This window comes from Aedes albopictus, chromosome 1 (genome assembly GCF_035046485.1).
Source record: "Aedes albopictus strain Foshan chromosome 1, AalbF5, whole genome shotgun sequence".
NCBI lineage: Eukaryota > Metazoa > Arthropoda > Insecta > Diptera > Culicidae > Aedes > Aedes albopictus.
The window spans coordinates 170,035,730-170,054,426 of record NC_085136.1 but is presented as its reverse complement, the minus strand read 5'-3'; the positions used below and the strand labels follow the sequence as shown (position 1 = coordinate 170,054,426).

Sequence of the window (18,697 nt, the reverse complement as noted above, 5' to 3'; positions counted from 1 at the left end):
ATGTATGGATGAATTTAACCTTGTAGTTTTATCTGAAAGTTTGCCGAATAACATTGGGGTCGCAAACGTATACCAAAGTCGTGAGCGAGCTGTGAAGGCAACTCTCCACGCGGTGAATGTAAATTACATTCAAGCTGTGGAAAGTTGCCTTCACAGCTCGCTCACGACTTTGGTATGCGTGTGCGACCATAATGTTATTCGGCAAACTTTCAGATAAAACTACAAGGTCTAATTCATCCATACATTGTTTTTCGATAGCATGCTTCTGAACTGAGATAATAGCAAATGAATGTAAATCTTTGCAAATGAATGGTCGCAACCTTGAGAAGAAGGTTGTTTCACTACTACGACTACGGCCCACCTCTCATAGAAATTATGATTCGCATTACTGCATCTGAAATTGTCGAACACCTCATTACTCTCAATCACACAGCCCCATATTGGCCACAGGAAAACGGCCTAGTTGAAAGACAAAACCGATCGTTGTTAAAGAGACTGCAAATCAGTCATGGACTAGGCAGATACTGGAAAAGAGACTTGAAAGAATATCTTATTATGTACTACACAACACCGCACTCTACCACTGGCAGAACTCCAACAGAATTGTGTTATGGAAAGACAATCAGATCAAAATTGCCAACAATCCAAGATATTGAATCGATTCCACCATCTTCCGAATTTCGAGATCAAGATTTTTTGAACAAACAAAAAGGGAAAGAACGGGAGGATCTTCGACGTCATGCGAAGGATTCCGACATCAACGAGGGAGATACGGTACTCATGAGGAACCTTACACCAAAGAACAAACTGTCGACAGCTTTTAACAGAACCAAGTACACTGTGGTGGATCGTTCGGGCCCCAGAGCAACTGTTGAAGACACAGACACCGGAGTGGCGGACGAAAGGAACGTTGCTCACTTAAAGAAGATCAACGATACACCAAGAGTTGTGGAAGAATAACGTATGGATGAAAGTACGATAAAGATTTTGTATCATTGAATTTTATAAAATGGGAGATGTGCTATACTTAGAATCAATCACAAGCAATAGGCTGTGACTTTCCTCTGTAATTGGAATTCAGAATAAATTTTGCGTTTGGAAGTGTACGACGTGTTAGTGAATCAGTGTCTCGATAATCATCTGAAACGGTAATTATTCCGATCACGAATCTTCACAATAATCTGAATATGGATTATCACATCAGCCATTCTCCGAGTCCACGCGCCACTTCCTCTGTAGGTTCAAGACGATGTGGGTGATAGCCGTTGAAACGGCACTCCAGTCAAACTCATCCCTACACATCCTCTGGGCAAGTTTGTCCGGAGTTGTGTTCTCCCCACATGTGACAAGCATGCGGTCACGCATTGTGCGAACACGCGGGCACACGAACAAAACGTGTTCCGCCGTTTCCTCTAAACCAGCACAAACCATACATTCGGAAGAATTTGCATGACCGAAACGATGTAGATACTATCGGAAGCAGCCATGGCCTGAAAGGATCTGAGTCAGGATCAACTCATGGGTCCACCTTCCTTTGGTTGAACTGTCCCCTGCGCGCTGCCATTTGACCATGGAGGCCATCCTGGCAGTCCTACGTATTTCTCTTGTGCCATGCATTTCGAAGCAGTCTATGTCCTTCCTGATAAGAATACTGATTGGCACCGTACCAGTGATGACGCAGAGTGCATCGTGTGACACGGTACGGTACTCGCTCGCAACCTTCAGGCACATCAGCCTTAAGTACTGTCCAGTTTACCACGGTAACTTTCGGTACTTAGCGCCGTTCCACACGCTGGGCTGCCATACCTTACAATGGACGTTGCGACGTAGCTTACTGGTGTACACCGCGGAGCTATTGGACATCCTATCGTTGATCATCACCCTCAAGTGTTTGACTGAGCGCTTCGAAGTGACAGTGCGATCGCCTACACTGATCACCGCTTGCTGCTCCGACTTTCGGGTGTTCACAACTACTACCTCAGTTTTATGGTGAGCCAATTCTAGCTTCCTAGATCTCATTCACTCCTCTACAACCGCGATCGAGTGGGCCACTACTTCGATCGATTCAACGTAATGTCGTCAGCAAAGCCGACGATCTCCACTCCCACTGAGAGCTCTAACCTCAGCACCTCGTCGTACATGACATTCCATAACACCGGACCCAGTATAGCACCTTGCGGAACTCCTGAGCACTTCCGACTCCCTTCCGTTGTAGTACTAGTACTCTATTCTGGAAGTTACCTCCAAGAATCTTACAGGTACCCGGATATCCCAGACTCAGAAGCGCATCGGCAATAGCCGACCAACTGGCACTATTGAACGCGTTCTTTACATGCAGAGTCACTACTGCACAGTAGCGAATCCCTTTCCTCTCACGCTGGAGCGCTATCTCGGCAATTTTTGTATCCAAAAGGATAGCGTCCACTATCGAACTCCCCTTCCGGAAGGCGAACTAATTGCTCGAGAGACCATTTGCACTTCAGGTGTGCCTCAACATTCCTCCTCTCCTCTTCTTGGCGTAACGTCCTCACTGGGACAAAGCCTGCTTCTCAGCTTAGTGTTCTATGAGCACTTCCACAGTTATTAACTGAGAGCTTCCTCTGCCAATGACCATTTTGCATGTGTATATCGTGTGGCAGGCGTGTATATATCGTGTGTATATCGTGTGGACTGACCGGGAATCGAACCCGTCACCCTCAGCATGGTCATGCTGAATACCCGTGCGTTTACCGCCTCAACATTCCATTGAGGATGATTTTTACGAGCACCTTCCCCGTCGTATCGATCAGGCATATTGGTTTATATGCCGACGGGTCTCCGAGTGGTTTAAGCGCTTCTGGCAGTAGAACCAGGCTCTGCCGCTTCCAAACTTCTTGGAAAACTTTCTCGTCCAGGCATTTCTGCATAACAGACCTGAACATCTCGGGTGCCTCTGCAATAGCTACTTTTCAGGCTAGGTTCGGAACTCCACTCGGATCTGGGGCATTATTTAGGCTAAGGGACTTTGCTAGTCCCGCGAGTTTCACATCGGTGACCCTCTCCTCATCGCCAGCCCCAGTTCCCGGCTGTCCTTCGAAAGGGTTGAGAGATTGCTCTGAGATTGAGAGATTGCTCTGTATGAGCCATTACACCTCTCGTCTTGCCCATCACGATCCTGTAGGTATCATCCCTAGGATTTGCATTGGAACAGATAGCCTCAAAAGCAATCGCTTGATTCCACCAGAAGGTCGGTGGTCTCCTATTTCTAGGATGGACTTGCCTTGGTCGCATCACACGCACGCGAGAGAACCGCTACCGTCTCGTCACCACTTTCTTAAACCAAGTAGGTGTTGCTCACGGCGGAGCGCCATCCTAAACACCTTTTCTTCCAAGTATGATGTCTTTCACCTTCGAGGGCTTGGCGTTGGCCTGGCCGCCTCTCCCACTACCCGCTGCCTGCTATTGTTGTAGTCGATACTGTAGCGAACCGCCAGTTGATCACTGTGTGTGTTGCCATCGTCTACAATCTCTCCAGTTCGAACTACTTGTTAGGCCAGGGCTTCAAAAAGGTAGCGTCTATAATGGATCACTAAAATAACTAAAACGGCCGCTATGAAATGAACAGATAGCGCCACCGTAGCCTTGTGTGTTTGACGTAACTTGACTGCTGTCACAGTGTTATGGTTAGTTTAGGATAGATAGGACAAGTAAGGGAAGGTTCATTTATTACGTCCATCGTTTTTCGGGATTTCTAGACCCCCCTCCCCCCTCTGTCACGCTATTTTCCTATACCTAATACACGTACTGTCACACTTTTCTAGAATGTCCGGCGCAGTATCATAACGTCCGAGGCCATAAAGTCCCAGGACTTTATGGTGCATTTTTCCGGGGCATAACGTCCGAACTTGCAGATACGCCACGAAGTCCAAGGAAAGAAGGCACATAGGATATTATGACGCATCCAAACTTTTGGACGCTATTTCGCAAAAAAACGCGACTTAATGTCCGGGACTGTATGGCCTCGGACGTTGTGACCCGGCCCCGAATGTCCATTGTGACATCGGAATTATTGAGAGAGAATCGGAACAACGAGAGCCTCTCTTTTGCAGATTGGACCTTTAGATATGTTTGTCACCGTTTGTGAACTTGGTAGCATTACAAATTGTTCTGTATGCCTAGTAGCAGCTGTTTTATTGATGGATTGTTTTGTTCGATTAAAAAAAAAGTTTATAATATGTTAAAGTTCAGTAAAGGCAGTCCCAGTGACAAGTGATTGATTTCAGAAAACTGAGCTGAGTAGTTACATGATGTTTGTATTGCAGCTTATGGTTTATTTTTGACTAGCTTCCTTTTTATTTGACGTTGTCTGCTTCAATTCGACTGGTATACAGCTGAAAGTAAATGGCTGTAGCTTATAGCTCTGTTGCATTGACGTAGTCGTTACCTCCGCTGCCTCGGTCTTCCGAGCCTAGTTCTCCACGCCGCTCAGCTTCTTATCGCTGTTTCCACTTTTCATCTGCCGAAACGTAAAGGTTTTACCAGTCTAAAAAATTGTCAGATGGATTTTTGATGAATTTCGGATTTTACATCACAAATGTGAACCTCAAATGATTAGGTGTAAATTTAGTACAATTTATTCAACATATATCGTACACAATTATTAGTTACAAAGCCGTTATTTTTTAGTGATCTTAGAAATCTTTTCGTTGATGTAACTTTTTGTCTTCTAAAATCGAAGCCTTCTAAACTGAAACTAACGTATATTAATCAATGCAAACATTCTGATCAAAAAAGTTAACTGCTGAACCAGAATTAATAATGTATCATTGAACATTTAAGTAGCTCAACTGATAAGTTCAAAATAACATTCAAGTTAGGTTATGTAACATAAATATAGTTGCAATACCGATGGTTTTATTTAGTTTAATAGTACCTACAAGTTTGATTCGTTTTTACAGTTCGTAGAAGACACTTTTGGCATTTGTAATATTTCATTGCTATAATTTTGCATGTATCCTAATTATTGCATATTAACGTGTGCGTTTTTTTGCTATAACATCAAACTGTAATCTTCCAGAAAAAAAAATTGATGTGCCTTTCTGTTTATCAAACAGCTGATTGTCTTACTAACTTATGGTTACTTACAAAGGTGTATAAAAGTACCTTCCAGTTTGTTTAGACCAAAAATTTGCTATGATTGTTAAAAGATTAAGTCAAGCTCCTAACACTGCTACAGTTATTATACTATGTACAAAAGTGTGTAATTAGAAGTTTGGCTAGAAAACTAAACTATATGCTCGACTCGTTGAATCGTTGTTGGCTTTTGGCTGTTCAGTTCCAGCCACCCGTTAGCTTGTGGAAGAGTTCCTCGTTAAGCGTTTGATTCGTTTCTTTCGATCGCATCGACATGAAGATGTAGCCACCGATGAACTCGTGGATGACCTTGCAGTCCGCGGACAGTGAAGAGAACACGATACTCTCGCCCTGGAACTGGATCATCATGCACTTGATCTCCCAATTGACGTTCCAAGCCTAGAATGAGGGGACAAAATGTAAGAACGTGTCATTAGCAGTTTGAAAATGTAACTTCTTTTTTCTACATGCCTAGATACTAACATCTAAATCCAAAAGTAAGTCGTGAAATGTATTGCGCATTTCTCACCACACTGGACCCCTTACGCAGTTAGTATAAGTGCGGGATCATGAATAAAACTGCGATTTTGCATCGAATCGTGTCGGTGTCTTCTGCGTACTTATGCATTACAAGGTGTTGAATAAGTGCGCAGAAGACACCTATACGATTTGATGCATAATCGCAGTTTTATTCACGATCTCGTACTTATACTAACAGCGATAGGGATCCAGTGGGTTGGGAAATGCGCAACGGCAGACGAGAAAAATGGGCGAGAATGCTGCAACATTGTACAAGAGCGAATGAGGTACATTATAGACAGGAGTGGAATAGGCAGCATTCAGCATTGAGCGTTGCCTACAAGGTACTCTTCCTAATTTCATAACGGACCAGATATTCGCCATCCATCAGGTGTTGCACAAAGCACATACAAACAGACGTAAAACTCTTTAAAACTACTTGGCGCATGTATTTAACGAACAATTTAAATTTCATTTGATTTCCGCGATCCATACACCAGAGGCGCTAGTGTTTATCAGTGTACACATTGTTGAATGATGCAAGCGAACATTACAGGTGATTTGTGTAGCTCTGTGCGTGTTAGACAAACGTCAACTCGCAATGTATCATGGCCGACAGTGCCTCGCGTGGTTCTACCAATAGGTGGCAGTGCATTCATGAAAAAGACGTCGAGCAAAAGTTTGGATGAGTCACGTCTTTTTGCCTGTGGTGTAACTGTAAAGTCGTTAGCTTCCATCACCGGGCGCCATCGATAACTTCCGCCGCGGGCTTTCCTCGTGAGCCTGGCCGCTGACACACATCGCCGAATCAAATTACCGACCAGCTTCTGCGACAACCGTTTCAAGTATCTGTTATCAATCCCCACCGCTTGTACATTTAATCGTCTCCCTTTACAGACCTCTGTCGGTCTCCATCGCCGGCCTTCCTCACCTGAGCCAGTTCACACCGTCAGTCGTTGCCGTGCCCCTTCTACGGCCACCCTTGATCAAATCTCCATTTGTTTCCAATTCACGGCACACCACCACTCGCACAGTGGCAGATTTGGCATAAGTAAATAGAATTTCTTAAACTAACCCCCAAATGTAGTCAATAAAAAAACCCGGCCCGACAGCTTCCCCAGGTTCTCTACCCTGGGATTGAGGACCCCTTCTTGGGTTCTTGAAGGCTAAGAAAGCAAGCCGTACCAGGAATGGTAACAACAGCTGAACAGAACATGGAGAGGAGAAAAGAAAAAAAATGAGAGCGTGCTGTGGTAGATATCACACACGAGAGTATAACAGAATTCGAATTCTAACTGCCTTCTAAGGGATCCGGAAAATAGCAGATCTACAACAGATTTTCAACCTACCTTCATCGTGTTATAGCGCCATGTTTTCAAATGGTCTCCCGTATTGATGTCCATTTTCATGATCCGATTGCTAGCCACGCCCAGGAGTTCCTCTTTCTTGTGCCCATCGAACTTGATGACGAAAAGAGTCACTCCGAACTCCGGCAGGCTTTGCCACGCCCGGATGTAGCTCAGCTTGGCATCCATCAGCGAGAGGTCTTTGACATTGGCATGGGCTTCCAGCATCCTCATGACGGCTTTGTTTTTCAGCTTCTTGGCGTATCTGGTGGACAGATACTCGTTCGGGTCAATGTTGTTCGGGTTGATCGTGACTGCCGGTGCTTGCGCGGGCTTCTGCATACTCAGGAAAGACTTGATGCTGGATACTTCGCTGTCGTATGAACTGTCGGCCAGTGAGCGGCCTTTTGATGCTAATCTACAAGCTGCCATCCATTTGGCGTATTGATCTTCGCTGTCACATCGGATCCACATTTCGCTGTTGGTGTTCTGTTCCAATGGTACCTCTAGCTTAATGTTGAATTTATTTTGCGACAAGTTAACCTCCGGTGTGACTTCGCATCCACGAAGGTTGATGGAAACCTGGGGAGGATTGTTCGATCGCGCATCGTCCCTACTTTTGTACAAATGTAAATGTAGATCCTTGTATGTAAACCAGTAGCGCTTATATCCTTTCAAAGTGAATTTCTTAGGCCTGGAAGATAAGAAAATTTTCGTTAGATTAGGTAACGCGAAACATTACTCCCAGAATACTTACTTCAGAAACCGTAGGTAATCCGTTAATTCTGGTATGTGCGTAATGTCACCTGCGTTATGACCATTACTAGGTCCTTCCAGTGTGATCTGCAGTTCTCGTAGTGCAGCGTCAACATCGTCATCTGCCTGATTTTCTAGGCTGGATGTATCGATTCCTGAATCTGGCTGTGGAACCTCATTTTGAAGGTTCACTTGGAATTGCAGTGCCCCGAACATGAGCATCTCTTCCTCGGTACACTCGATTTCTTCATTCTGGAGCTGCCACTTTGCCTGCTCGTATAGCTGATTGATTCGTACTTGGTCATACTTGGGATTGAGGTCAAAGAATGTGTAGTACTTGAAGCGTAGGCACAAAGTGTCGAACTCTCGAATGCCTTGCTCCATTATGGACAGCGAAGAATCTAGCCAGCCCACGTTCATGCGTGCCCGTTCTACCAACGTTTTTGGCTTGACCAAACGCGATCGCGCTTCCGGACTAGGGGCGCAAGGGCTGTACGCCAGATTATCGATCGCATCACCCAAACTCGAAGATGATTCGTTAAACGAAGTGTGTCCGTTCGTGTAATTATGCCTCAATGTCTGTCGCGGAAAGAAATCGCAAAGTTAATTTTAAACTTCATATGAATGACCTCATGCATGCGGCATACTTACACCTGTGGGAGAGCTGATTGGTGTGCTCTGCAAAGCTGGTTTGTTGGGCGTATAGTGTGGGTGTTGCACCGGTGCACATGAGAACGGTCCTCCGTTGGTTGGTCCATCGAGGCTGCCGCTGCTGCCGTGAAAACCTGTCGCTGTCGCCGGGATGAATGTGTTGGTATCTGGAGCTGGATGTACGAAATCTCTCGCCGCGTTGCCATTCTGCTCGACGGGCAATTTCTTTTTCGGTAGATCGGCGTAGTTTTTCTTCAAGTGAGCTGGTTCCAATGGTTTGCAGAGTGAAAGTTCCTCCGGATGTCGAATACCCAGATCTTTGCACAAAGCCACCACTGCGCCGAAAGTTTTGATCGAGTAATCTACGCGGCAGTCCAGGTATCTCAGATCCGGCATCTGTGGGCATGGAAAGAGAGATAGAGAGGACATGATCACTAAATGCAAACCACCTAACTTAACATGTAGCGAAGCTTCGGCCCACACGCGGCCCCGTGTTATTAATTCAGAATCGAGCGGTTTATTGCCGTTCGTTTCCTAAACCGACCTGTTGCAAAACGGTGTCCGGCCAACGCGTGCATATTTGAATATCATTCAGTTTTTTTGCCACCCGAGCAACAACCAGTTCAGGTTGTGGCCATATGGAGAACGTATTTCATTCATAAAAAAGCTTCTCTCAAAGTAACTAATGATAATGATATTTACGCGCTAACGCCTACGCAATTTAGGATGTCGCTGCTGGCTTACTAGGGGGGCGATTGCCATTACCTGCGTCTATATTGAGCACGTGTTATGTGTGCGGTGTATGAACTGTTTTTAATACATTTTTTTAATTAACGGAATTTTGGCCAAATTTAGTGATATTTGTAAAATAATCACACGGAAATTAAACAGAGAATATAAGTATAAAAGTGGTTCAAAAATCGTTTTTGCTCCTCGCCGCTTATTCGATTTGTAATCAGATTGAGCTCATTTGGCAAAAAATTGAGACTAGGGAGCTGTTCAAAGTTTGTATGGTGATTATCATGGGAAAACGATGTTTTTCACCATAGCATTTCCCCAAGTGCCCTAGAGGATTAGACGACCTTTGATACTCCTAGGCTACTCTATTAGCTACAGCGTGACTATCACGCCGAGGACCTATAATCTAATCGTACTCTCGACAAACTCGCTAAATGTGAGTTCTTCCTTCCGAAGGGAAGTAAAGCGTGGGTCCCGAGATGAACTAGCCTAGAGCTAAAAATCTCGTTAATACAGATAAAAATCTGTCCCATCCACAAATTACAAATCGCTGTGAATATAAGCGTTATAATTGCTCATGATCTAGGGCAGAATCTTCAAATATGGCATAATCGAAGATCAAAGTCAACACTCTGGAGGCACAAATGATGATAAAAACACAATTGTACGCACAGCTCTCACTCATGCACAAGCGCTGCCCGAACAAGATCTAAATATTCGGGAAGTCCGCGTGGAGGAATTCAGACCGACGATTGGAAGGTCTAGTGCCCACCAGTTGATGAACGAAAACAGCCTAAGACTCATCGATTTCGTCGCTAGTCGTAGCGCCATAACTCACCAACAATATATGGCACCGATGGCCGCATCGGCGACTGAATTAATCGGATCCGGATGTCGTCTTTTTAAACGCGCAGCTTGACGCAGCGTTGCTGGACAAGGGTGGGCTTGATGTGTATTCTGATTTTTTTTTTCTATGTAGTGGGGAGAAGATCTGTTCAACAGACACCTGGGGTAACAAATGAAAAGCTCAGGTATTGGGCGACAGGGACCACCTCCGACGCCAACGAAAAAGTAGACTACTTTCCTGACCTATCTCTTAACTATTCCCACTACCGCCAAGCTCATCGTCTCCTCTGGACCACTAGAAGGTTTTGCTTCGATGAGCAGCTAGTGTAGTCTACACCCTCGAGTTCCGCTGCCTATTCTTCCTAGCTACGGACTTCGTGACTCGCTGCACTGACAATATCAAGAACTGATACTGTGTGCATTGCAAATCACCTTCCCGCAAGTGATGCCCTGTCCGCTACCTCAGAAGGACGTAACGGAGAGGAGATCCTTCGCCTACCTCGAACCTTGATGAGGACCATATACAGCTAGTTGCGTTCGGTAATTTTGGGTAAAATGTTTCCAAATTTCGGTAAAATATTATCGTCAAACTCTAATGAAGTTCGGTAAAAGTAGCTAAATTTACCGAATGTTTTCAGTAGTAAAACTTAACGATTGAGATTTGGATAAATATACATGATCCGTGCTTTCTTCAAAACCAGCACAAATCGAGCACTCGGGAGTACCCATATGGCCGAAACGATGTAGATAATGTCTAAAGCAGCATGGCCCGAAAGAACCTGAGTCAGCCTATCTATCGTAGGAATCAGTCTGTGGGTCCACCTTCCATTGGTGGTCCCTATGCACATGAGATTAACGACAGCACAGGTTTTTGGTTGCACACGAGTCAATGTCAAGTTATTCTAGCATTGCGTTAGAATTTCATAACTGTTGCCCTTGTGCAAACAAAAACCTGCTCTGCTGTAACTCTTCATAACTCTTCATGTGTGCTGCTTGAGTACCATACATTGGTGACCATTGAGGCCAGTCATGCTCGTTGTGTCGCGCATTTCGGAGGCATTTTATGTCCTCCCCGGTTAGGATTCTGATAGAATGCCGATTGTTATCATACCAATGATAAAAAGCGCATTGTGTGATACGGTCGGTACGCCACCTTTAGGCACATTTTGGATGGAATCTTGCGGAACTCCCGATGTTCTGACGTACTAGATTCTGAAAGTAGCTTCCAAGAATCAGGTACAGGAACTACATAGGAGCGCTCTGAAAATAGCTACCCAACTGGCGCTATTGAACGCATTCCTTGCGCCGAGCGTCACAACTGCACTTACACTTGCACCTTCCTCGCAGTGTAGAGCAAGCGTATTTGCCTATATGCCAACGGGTCATCGGTCGGGTGGTTTCCCCGCATTTGGCAAATAGGATCCCCTAGATAACTGCTACTGTATTCCAGCAGCTAAATAGCCATAAAGGACGCAGCTGAGATCACCGTCGTGTGAGTGGCACAGAGTCTACAGAACGCATGGTTCGACGGGGAGTTTTGAGAGGTTTTAGAGAAAACGAACGTAGCGTATGAACTTGTCCACGATGACGTTACACGCCAACTAACAGCAAGATGTGAAACGGTAACTGCGGGTCTTGTTGACAAAAATCACTGCTTGCATATTGCATCCGGCGAGAAGCGGTGAACATCCAGTGAACTTTCTGTCGCTGGATGTTAATGAATGAAGCCTTTTGACGGACGGACAATGGGAGATTGAACGGTGGAAGCATAAGCACCCGAACGCACGAAGAACCGTACCGGGAGACCAAGGAAACGAAGGAAAAAACTGAGAGAAGTCCATCCACAGTCCGGCTCACAATCAATTAAACAGTTGGTAAAGATAGCATCGCAGCTGGAATCATCAAGATGGGCCCAGAAAAGTTCTGGTTTGCATCGCTCAAGTAACAGAAGTTATAAAAACCATCATAAAACCGAATACTTTTTTTTTGATTTTGTGATGATTCCAAGAACCTCTTCTAGTCTATTTGATTAAACATTGTTACTTGGGTGGTCAAGATCGGGGAAACTGAGAACATCTACAGGAAGAGTGGAAAGAAGTTCATCTAATGTGAATGAGTGCGTGGTGGGAAGTTATCACGCCGGCTTCGATGATGGACAGTGTTCACCGTACGGTAAATCGTCCAGGAATGCTCAATATTTTGAACTGCGGAAGAGCTGTACACGTACACAAATAAAACGCGAAGTAGCAAAGGTTGCCATAATAGTGACCTCTCTTCCTCTCTCTTCTTGACGTTTTTTTTTTATTAACGAGAGTTTTAACTTGGGCTAGTTCATCTCGGGACCCACGCTTTTCATTGGTTTTGAACGAACACCCCACATTTTGTGAGTTTGTCGAGAGTGGGATTCACCTCGAAACCGACCAAAAAGCAAATTATTTTCTTTAAGTTGAAAAAAAAACTACTTTAGCAAATCTAGTTCTACTTCCAGACGCCCAAGTGATTCTATCTATTTTATTAATTTTTCTGAAACATTTTTGGCGTATCTAGTTAAATTTGCTGGCGCCAAATTGATTCAATTTATTTTGTTAATTTTTCTGAAACATTTTTTGGCGTAAAACAGAAATTTAGAGTTATGGGGGTCAATTGACCCCCCCCCCCCCTTTGCCACCCTTTGTCTCCGCCAAAGTTCCTCGGCATAATAGTCACGTGCGTTTAGTTGACGTAAAATCCTTACTGGGACAAAGTATACATTTCAGCTTCCATATCACATCAGTTTATCTGACTTACAAATAAATTAGACATTTATATCTAATCATTCGTCTACCGCCCATCCCAGCGACTCACTTGTACTCGCAACGTTTTGTGCATGGGTGTGAAATGCAGTAGGGCATCTGCATGCAATCCAACTTGATCGAGTGTCGATTTTGTTCTTGTCAGCCAGATGTTTCTCGCAGGCCACCATAGTGCGTGATCGGACCAATCTTTTGGATTATCTGAAAATAGAAATAATAATTGAAATTGTAATTACAAGACCACTTGTAAGAAGAATTTTCACAACATATTTTACGTTGCACAAACGTAATAAAAATAAGAAAGTCATAAAGTATTGGAGACGTACGTCTTACGCCATCATATCTTGCGAAACGCGCGTCTCATTCATCCGGAGGTCGACCACGCTCGAGGTGTGTCATTTTTGTAGGGATATCTTCTCTGTGCCCAACCTAATGTCTATTTCCTCGTCATCCTACACCCGTCGTAATGTGTAGCGCAACGTATTTAGCCGGTCTTCTTCAACACTGGCACGTCTTCGTGTATTTTTTACGGGACTCCCTTGCTGCCTCACAGCAGCGGTTGAGTTGAGAGTAGTGGCGCTGTTGTGCGGCGTCGCCCATCAGCCACATGAAAAACGAGTTTCAAAGCCAAGCAGACGATTCGTGACCTTGATACAGTTACTAAAATTATGTGCTCTATCGAAAATCTGAGAGCGACTCTGGGCCGTGTGCCATTAATGGCTTCTACTCACGCGTTTCGTTCGACTGACTATTGCGTGCCGTCGTCATTCATGCCCCTCCCGTAGGAGATTGTTACAACCACCGAAATGGCTTAATCCCCAACGCACGACACGACTCTGTTGGGTCGAGCTGATACCCATATTAGGAATGCCTTCCTGGATGCGGCGTAGCGATCAACAAAAGTTAACCCTTCCACAAATCCAATTAACCCGTTATTGGTCGGAAGGTCCCGTGTGGTTGTTGTGACTTCATCAGACAAAAAATCGCACTTCTCATCGCACCGGAAAGGTCAACTGTTTGGCGCCAGTCAGCGTGCAGCACAATGAGCGACTAAAGTGCTGGCGGGCGATCATGCAGGCTCAAGAACCGTTGGTTTTGATATAGCTATTCACCTCGCTAACCACGCTGTCGTAAAAAAAACAACGCGATACTGCCATTCAGAGTGTTACTAGCGGAAGTGTTTGGATTGATTGAAATTAGCGGTGGATTATCCGTGTGGTGCTTCAGAGGTTCGCAACTTGTGGAAGTGGTAAACGCACTATGAGCACAGACAAACAGACGAACAGTTCGAACATTTTTCGAATCAAATCATAGTCACGAAAACATGTTCGCCCAATGCTAAAATTACTGAGTTTGGCCGACCATCAACTAGGTGGCGGTAGTGGGCAAACGTTAAACTCGAGCAAAAACAATGCGAGCGCCACGGGCCGTGAATCAAAATTCAACCATCGCGCAACAATAATGACAATGTCGCAACCTGTTTTTGTTGCGACAAACAAACCCATGCGACATAAGTTAGTCCCAACTTGAAAATAATGGGATTAACATCGTACACCACGAGTTTAGAGATTTTTAAGCCTTGCATTGCGATTTTCGAACGGTAACTTCGAGTCGGTAAACACTGCAACTCTGGTGAAGCTCCATCATCAAACAGTTTCGACTTTGGGTTAGCAATAATTGATTATTCACGAGTTGAAAAGTACGCAACAAATTCAGCTTCCGTTTTGTCTGCAACAAAAAAAATCGAGATCATGTCATTATCTGTTACCAGTAGTTATCAGTTGGCCAACTATCATTTTTTTTTAATAGACCGCTAAATCGGTGTACAATGCAAAATATCAGAGTGTTACGTGTGTTTGTCTGAGCTATGAGTATCACGGGTTCAATTTCCGGGCAGTCCAGGATCTTTAAGGACAAGCTCGATAGAATCCCAAGATGATCGTCATAATGGCCGACTTTTGAACCTTCTCACGATTTTGAGCGCACAAATCTCACAAACAACTGAACCAGCCGTGGAACCAGCGCACCGGATCTTCTTATTTTAAGCTTATTAAAAGTAAACAAAAAAAATACACTTTTGTTAGAAGAATGCTTCTTGAGATTTGCGCCTTTATGGTTCTGGTGCAATGTTGAACTGGTATTCAAAGGCGTTTGTCCATAAGTTATGAAAATATGGTAGGGTCTTATACCATTTGAGCAGGTATACCTATTTTAGCAGGTGTACGAATTTTCGCAGATGTTGTTTCTTGTATTCTTTCCTTGTCAAATACTTGACCCTGTGTACTTATAACCTAAGGCGTCTGCTTGATCTGTTTGACCCTATATACTGGAATCTTAGGTTAAGCGTCTCGCCTCCACCTCATGATAGGATTCCCCAAGCAATTTCTATTAGGGTTCCTCCTAACTGTGGTACTTCTAGGAATACTTATAGGGATATCTCCTGGCATACTTATGTACATGCTGCAATACTTTCGGGAAATCTTCCTGAGATGCAGGAACTCTACTTGGCATTGCTCCAGGATTTCCAGCTGGATTCTTCAAGCATCTGCCAGCAATTTTTCTCTGAGACAGATCTCCTCCAGATATTCTTCCTTCCGGAATTCTTCTAAGAAGTTTTCCTTCCCAAAAAAAATCTTGCTGGGATGATCCCAGCCAGTCTGTTGGCATTCTTTCAAAAGTTCCTTCGGTGTTTCCTCCAGGAATTCCTCTACAAATTTTATCCTTGGATTTCTCCGCTTATGGGATTCCTCCAGGAAGTTCTCTTGATCTTAATCCAGGAGCTCCAGCTGAGATTCCACAAGCAAAGCCTGCTGTGATTCATTCAGGAGTGCCTCCGAAAACTCCTTCAGAAATTCTTACTGTGATACCTGCAGGAATCTCTCTAGGAATTTCTCGTGGCATTCTAGCTTGGGTTCTGCCAGGCAGTCTTCTTAGGAAGTTTTCATAAATCTTTTGGTGATTCTTACAGGGATTTTTTAAAGAGGAATAATTTGTCCGAATCCAAACCCGAATTAGAAGGAATTTCTGCAGAAATGTGGGATACATCCCAGAAATTCGGAATGAATTTTTGGTAGAATTTTAGGAGAGATTTTTATTTCAAGGGAATATTTTTTTTTTTTAATTTCTCATATTTGTGTTCATGATTTTTGGTGAATATTTCCCCAAAAATCCATCAGTATTAAGCCTTACCATGCTCATCCGATTTTTGTAATAATATGATTGTTTTTAAAAATACAACCATTTTTACAGTGTATAGTTCTCCGCTTAGTCCCATTTGCCCGGACCTCCACACTTGTAAATTCGACCCTCGGGAAATTGTTTTGGTGTGTTCGGCGCAGTATTCTTTGGCCAAATTATAAGCAAAACCAAAGACAAACAGACATAACACATCGAACATTTTTCGATTCAATTCATAGTCACGTAAACATATTCGCCCAATGCTAAGAGGACTGAGTTTGGCCAACCATTAACTAGGTGGCGGTAGTGGGCAAACGTCAAACTCAAATAAAAACGATGCGAGCGCCACGGGCGGGCAGTTGGCCAACTATAATTTTTTTAAATTGACCGTTAAATTGGTGTACAGAGGGAATTTTAAGAGTGTTACGTCTGTTTGTCTGTGCAAAAACTGAACAGAAATTAGTTAAAACGCTGTAAGGCCACGGTAAAATGTGACAATAAATGTGGAAGTGCTCATGAAAGAACACAATCTTAAAAGTAATCTCTGTCTCAGTTGAGACCCGGTATCAAACAAAAAAGAAGAAGAGTTATGAAATAACAGAAGAATTATCCTCTACCTTTATTTACCATTAAACTAGGTGAAAACCTGATATGCATCTGCTACAATTTCCGGAATTATGTTGAGTTACACCAGACTTCCCAATTCGTTTTGAACGATTCAATTTTTCAGCAACCCCAACAGCAGTTCCTTAGAGCACCTTTAACGGTGCGCTTCTATACCCCGTTTGGCAGCCCTCCATCATTGCAGCAAACTTTACCGGTCGCTGCTGGATGCGCTCGCAAAATAGTAGCGCTATGGGTGGGTGACCAAATATAGTAGCGGGACAGTTGCGCTGCTAAAAATTATATGGGAATATGACAGCCCTCCCGATACGAATCAAGGTGACTGATTTGATTGCTACCGGTGTGGAAAAGGGTGGTTAAGCCAAAATGGTAGCGCTGCGCGGGTTGCTCGAATAGTAGCCGCCGTTAATGTTGCTCTATGTGTGTTATTTTCCTCCTCAAAGCATTCCAAAATCCTAGAACAAACAATAAGCGGTAACAACAACACTGGAGCACCTAAAAATAGAATCCCTTCGTTCCGCGTGAAAGTGAAACGATTTGATTCCGTTGCGTATGGCTTGATTAGGCTATGCATGTGGAAACGTATAGCGGATGAGCAATCCGAGTTGTGCACAGGCTGCTCTCCTCCAAGGGAAATGCACGTTTATACTAAATCTTCAGCAGCGCACCACTGCTAGCTACATTTGATGATTACGTCGAAGAGTTCCATTAGGAGTCCCCGTTTTGATTCTCAAATCAGACTGTTTAGCGGTTTTGAAAATTTGTTAAGCACGTGCCTGCTGGAGAAGCTGCACCAGCTCAGCGGTGCAAGCTGATACGACTGCTGTGCATCAGCAGTGCAGTCCTCTTTGATCTCCTGTTTCCTCCCCATGCTATCGCTTTCAAATAAACTAACGGAACAGATGGTTCGTCCCAATTACCTACCTATATACTAGTTACTTTTGTATGCCCGCCGTGAGGTTCGATTTGGTGCATTTGCCTTTTGTTCTATCGATTGCATTTGCTTCGCATCTGCGGGTGGGTGATTCAGTTTACAGCCTATCCTCAAAATTTCAATAGGTAGGCACTTGGTGTTTCCCTTTTAAGTTTCAATTCTCACTTTTCTGGTTGACCTATTAACCAGCTGCATACTTTAAACACAGTTTGTAATTTGGTTACGGAATGCAACCGTAGCAAATTGAAGTAAGAGAATGCATTGATTATAATCATTATACTGAACAATTGTTGATGTTAGTAAGGGAAGCAGCACCACCGGACAGATGCGTTAAGAAATGAAACAAATTGGGTCCATACAAATATCGAATTCCTTACAAAGTATTAGTTCAGACACTTGGAATTCGAACAGCCGAAGTTCCAGAAGATGGCTGCGTAGAAGAGTAGTGGACGTCCATCAAGAGCTGCACACTCAGCGATAATAGTGGATTACTGATGCAACCTGGCGGATGTTTGGCGAGTGTTGAGAAGCAAACGCCATGATAGAGCGAGCAACATCAAGTGTAACCAGAAATGAGTCCCATCCTTGTTCCCATCATATTCCGCACTAGAAAAGGAAGCCAAATGCTGCTGAAAGAACTCGCTGGCTGACAAAGGGAAGGAAGCAGGTATGATCGGCCTGCAAAGTTAAACTCATTCAGATATAGGACTAGGAGAATACAGACGTGACTCTCCACTCCAGTGACAGCAGGCAGAACTCCATGCCGGAAGATCATGTGTTAATCATATTACCACGCGCCGTTTCTTTCTGGAGCAGGTCAACAAATTCAAAGAGCCCCACTATTTGGTATTCATTGACCAAGGTCGTCTTAACCACAAAACAAAAAACTGTGGGGCGATAGGCTAGGGTCAGGTAAGGCGATAGCCAGGTTACCGAGCTTGTGCTTGATTGACCGCCCGTAGATGCTACTCCCGTCAGTGTTGCGAATACTCACTTGCAAGAGTGATACTCATTTGTTTCTATCTCAGTCCAGAAGCATGCTATCAAAAAAAGATGTTAGAAGGGCTTTTAGATTGTAGTTTAATCTAAAAGTTTGCCGAATAAAGTAAAGGTCGCAGACGCATACCAAAGTTGTGAGAGAGCTGTGAGTACGAGGTGAGTAAAATTCGTGTAATTTATACTCACCGTGTACTCACAGCTCT

The 18,697-nt window shown here is 44.0% G+C and overlaps 1 protein-coding gene and 1 long non-coding RNA gene across 2 annotated transcripts in view; both read right to left on the bottom strand.

The window, feature by feature from the left end:
• Positions 1-4,590: 4,590 nt before the first annotated feature.
• LOC109406923 (unc-112-related protein) overlaps positions 4,591-18,697 on the bottom strand; it is a 41,466-nt gene continuing 27,359 nt past the window's right edge. Inside the window, exons 2-6 of the mRNA XM_029872765.2 lie at positions 12,813-12,961; positions 8,385-8,780; positions 7,735-8,312; positions 6,981-7,671; positions 4,591-5,511 (exon numbers count right to left, since the gene is read on the bottom strand). Coding sequence (XP_029728625.1) covers positions 5,311-5,511; positions 6,981-7,671; positions 7,735-8,312; positions 8,385-8,780; positions 12,813-12,961 — 2,015 coding nt within the window. The 3' untranslated portion in view covers positions 4,591-5,310. The remainder of the gene's footprint in view (positions 5,512-6,980; positions 7,672-7,734; positions 8,313-8,384; positions 8,781-12,812; positions 12,962-18,697) is intronic.
• LOC134285279 (uncharacterized) overlaps positions 12,974-18,697 on the bottom strand; it is a 32,373-nt gene continuing 26,649 nt past the window's right edge. The window contains exon 3 of the long non-coding RNA XR_009996262.1: positions 12,974-18,460. This is a non-coding gene — a long non-coding RNA (uncharacterized LOC134285279). The remainder of the gene's footprint in view (positions 18,461-18,697) is intronic.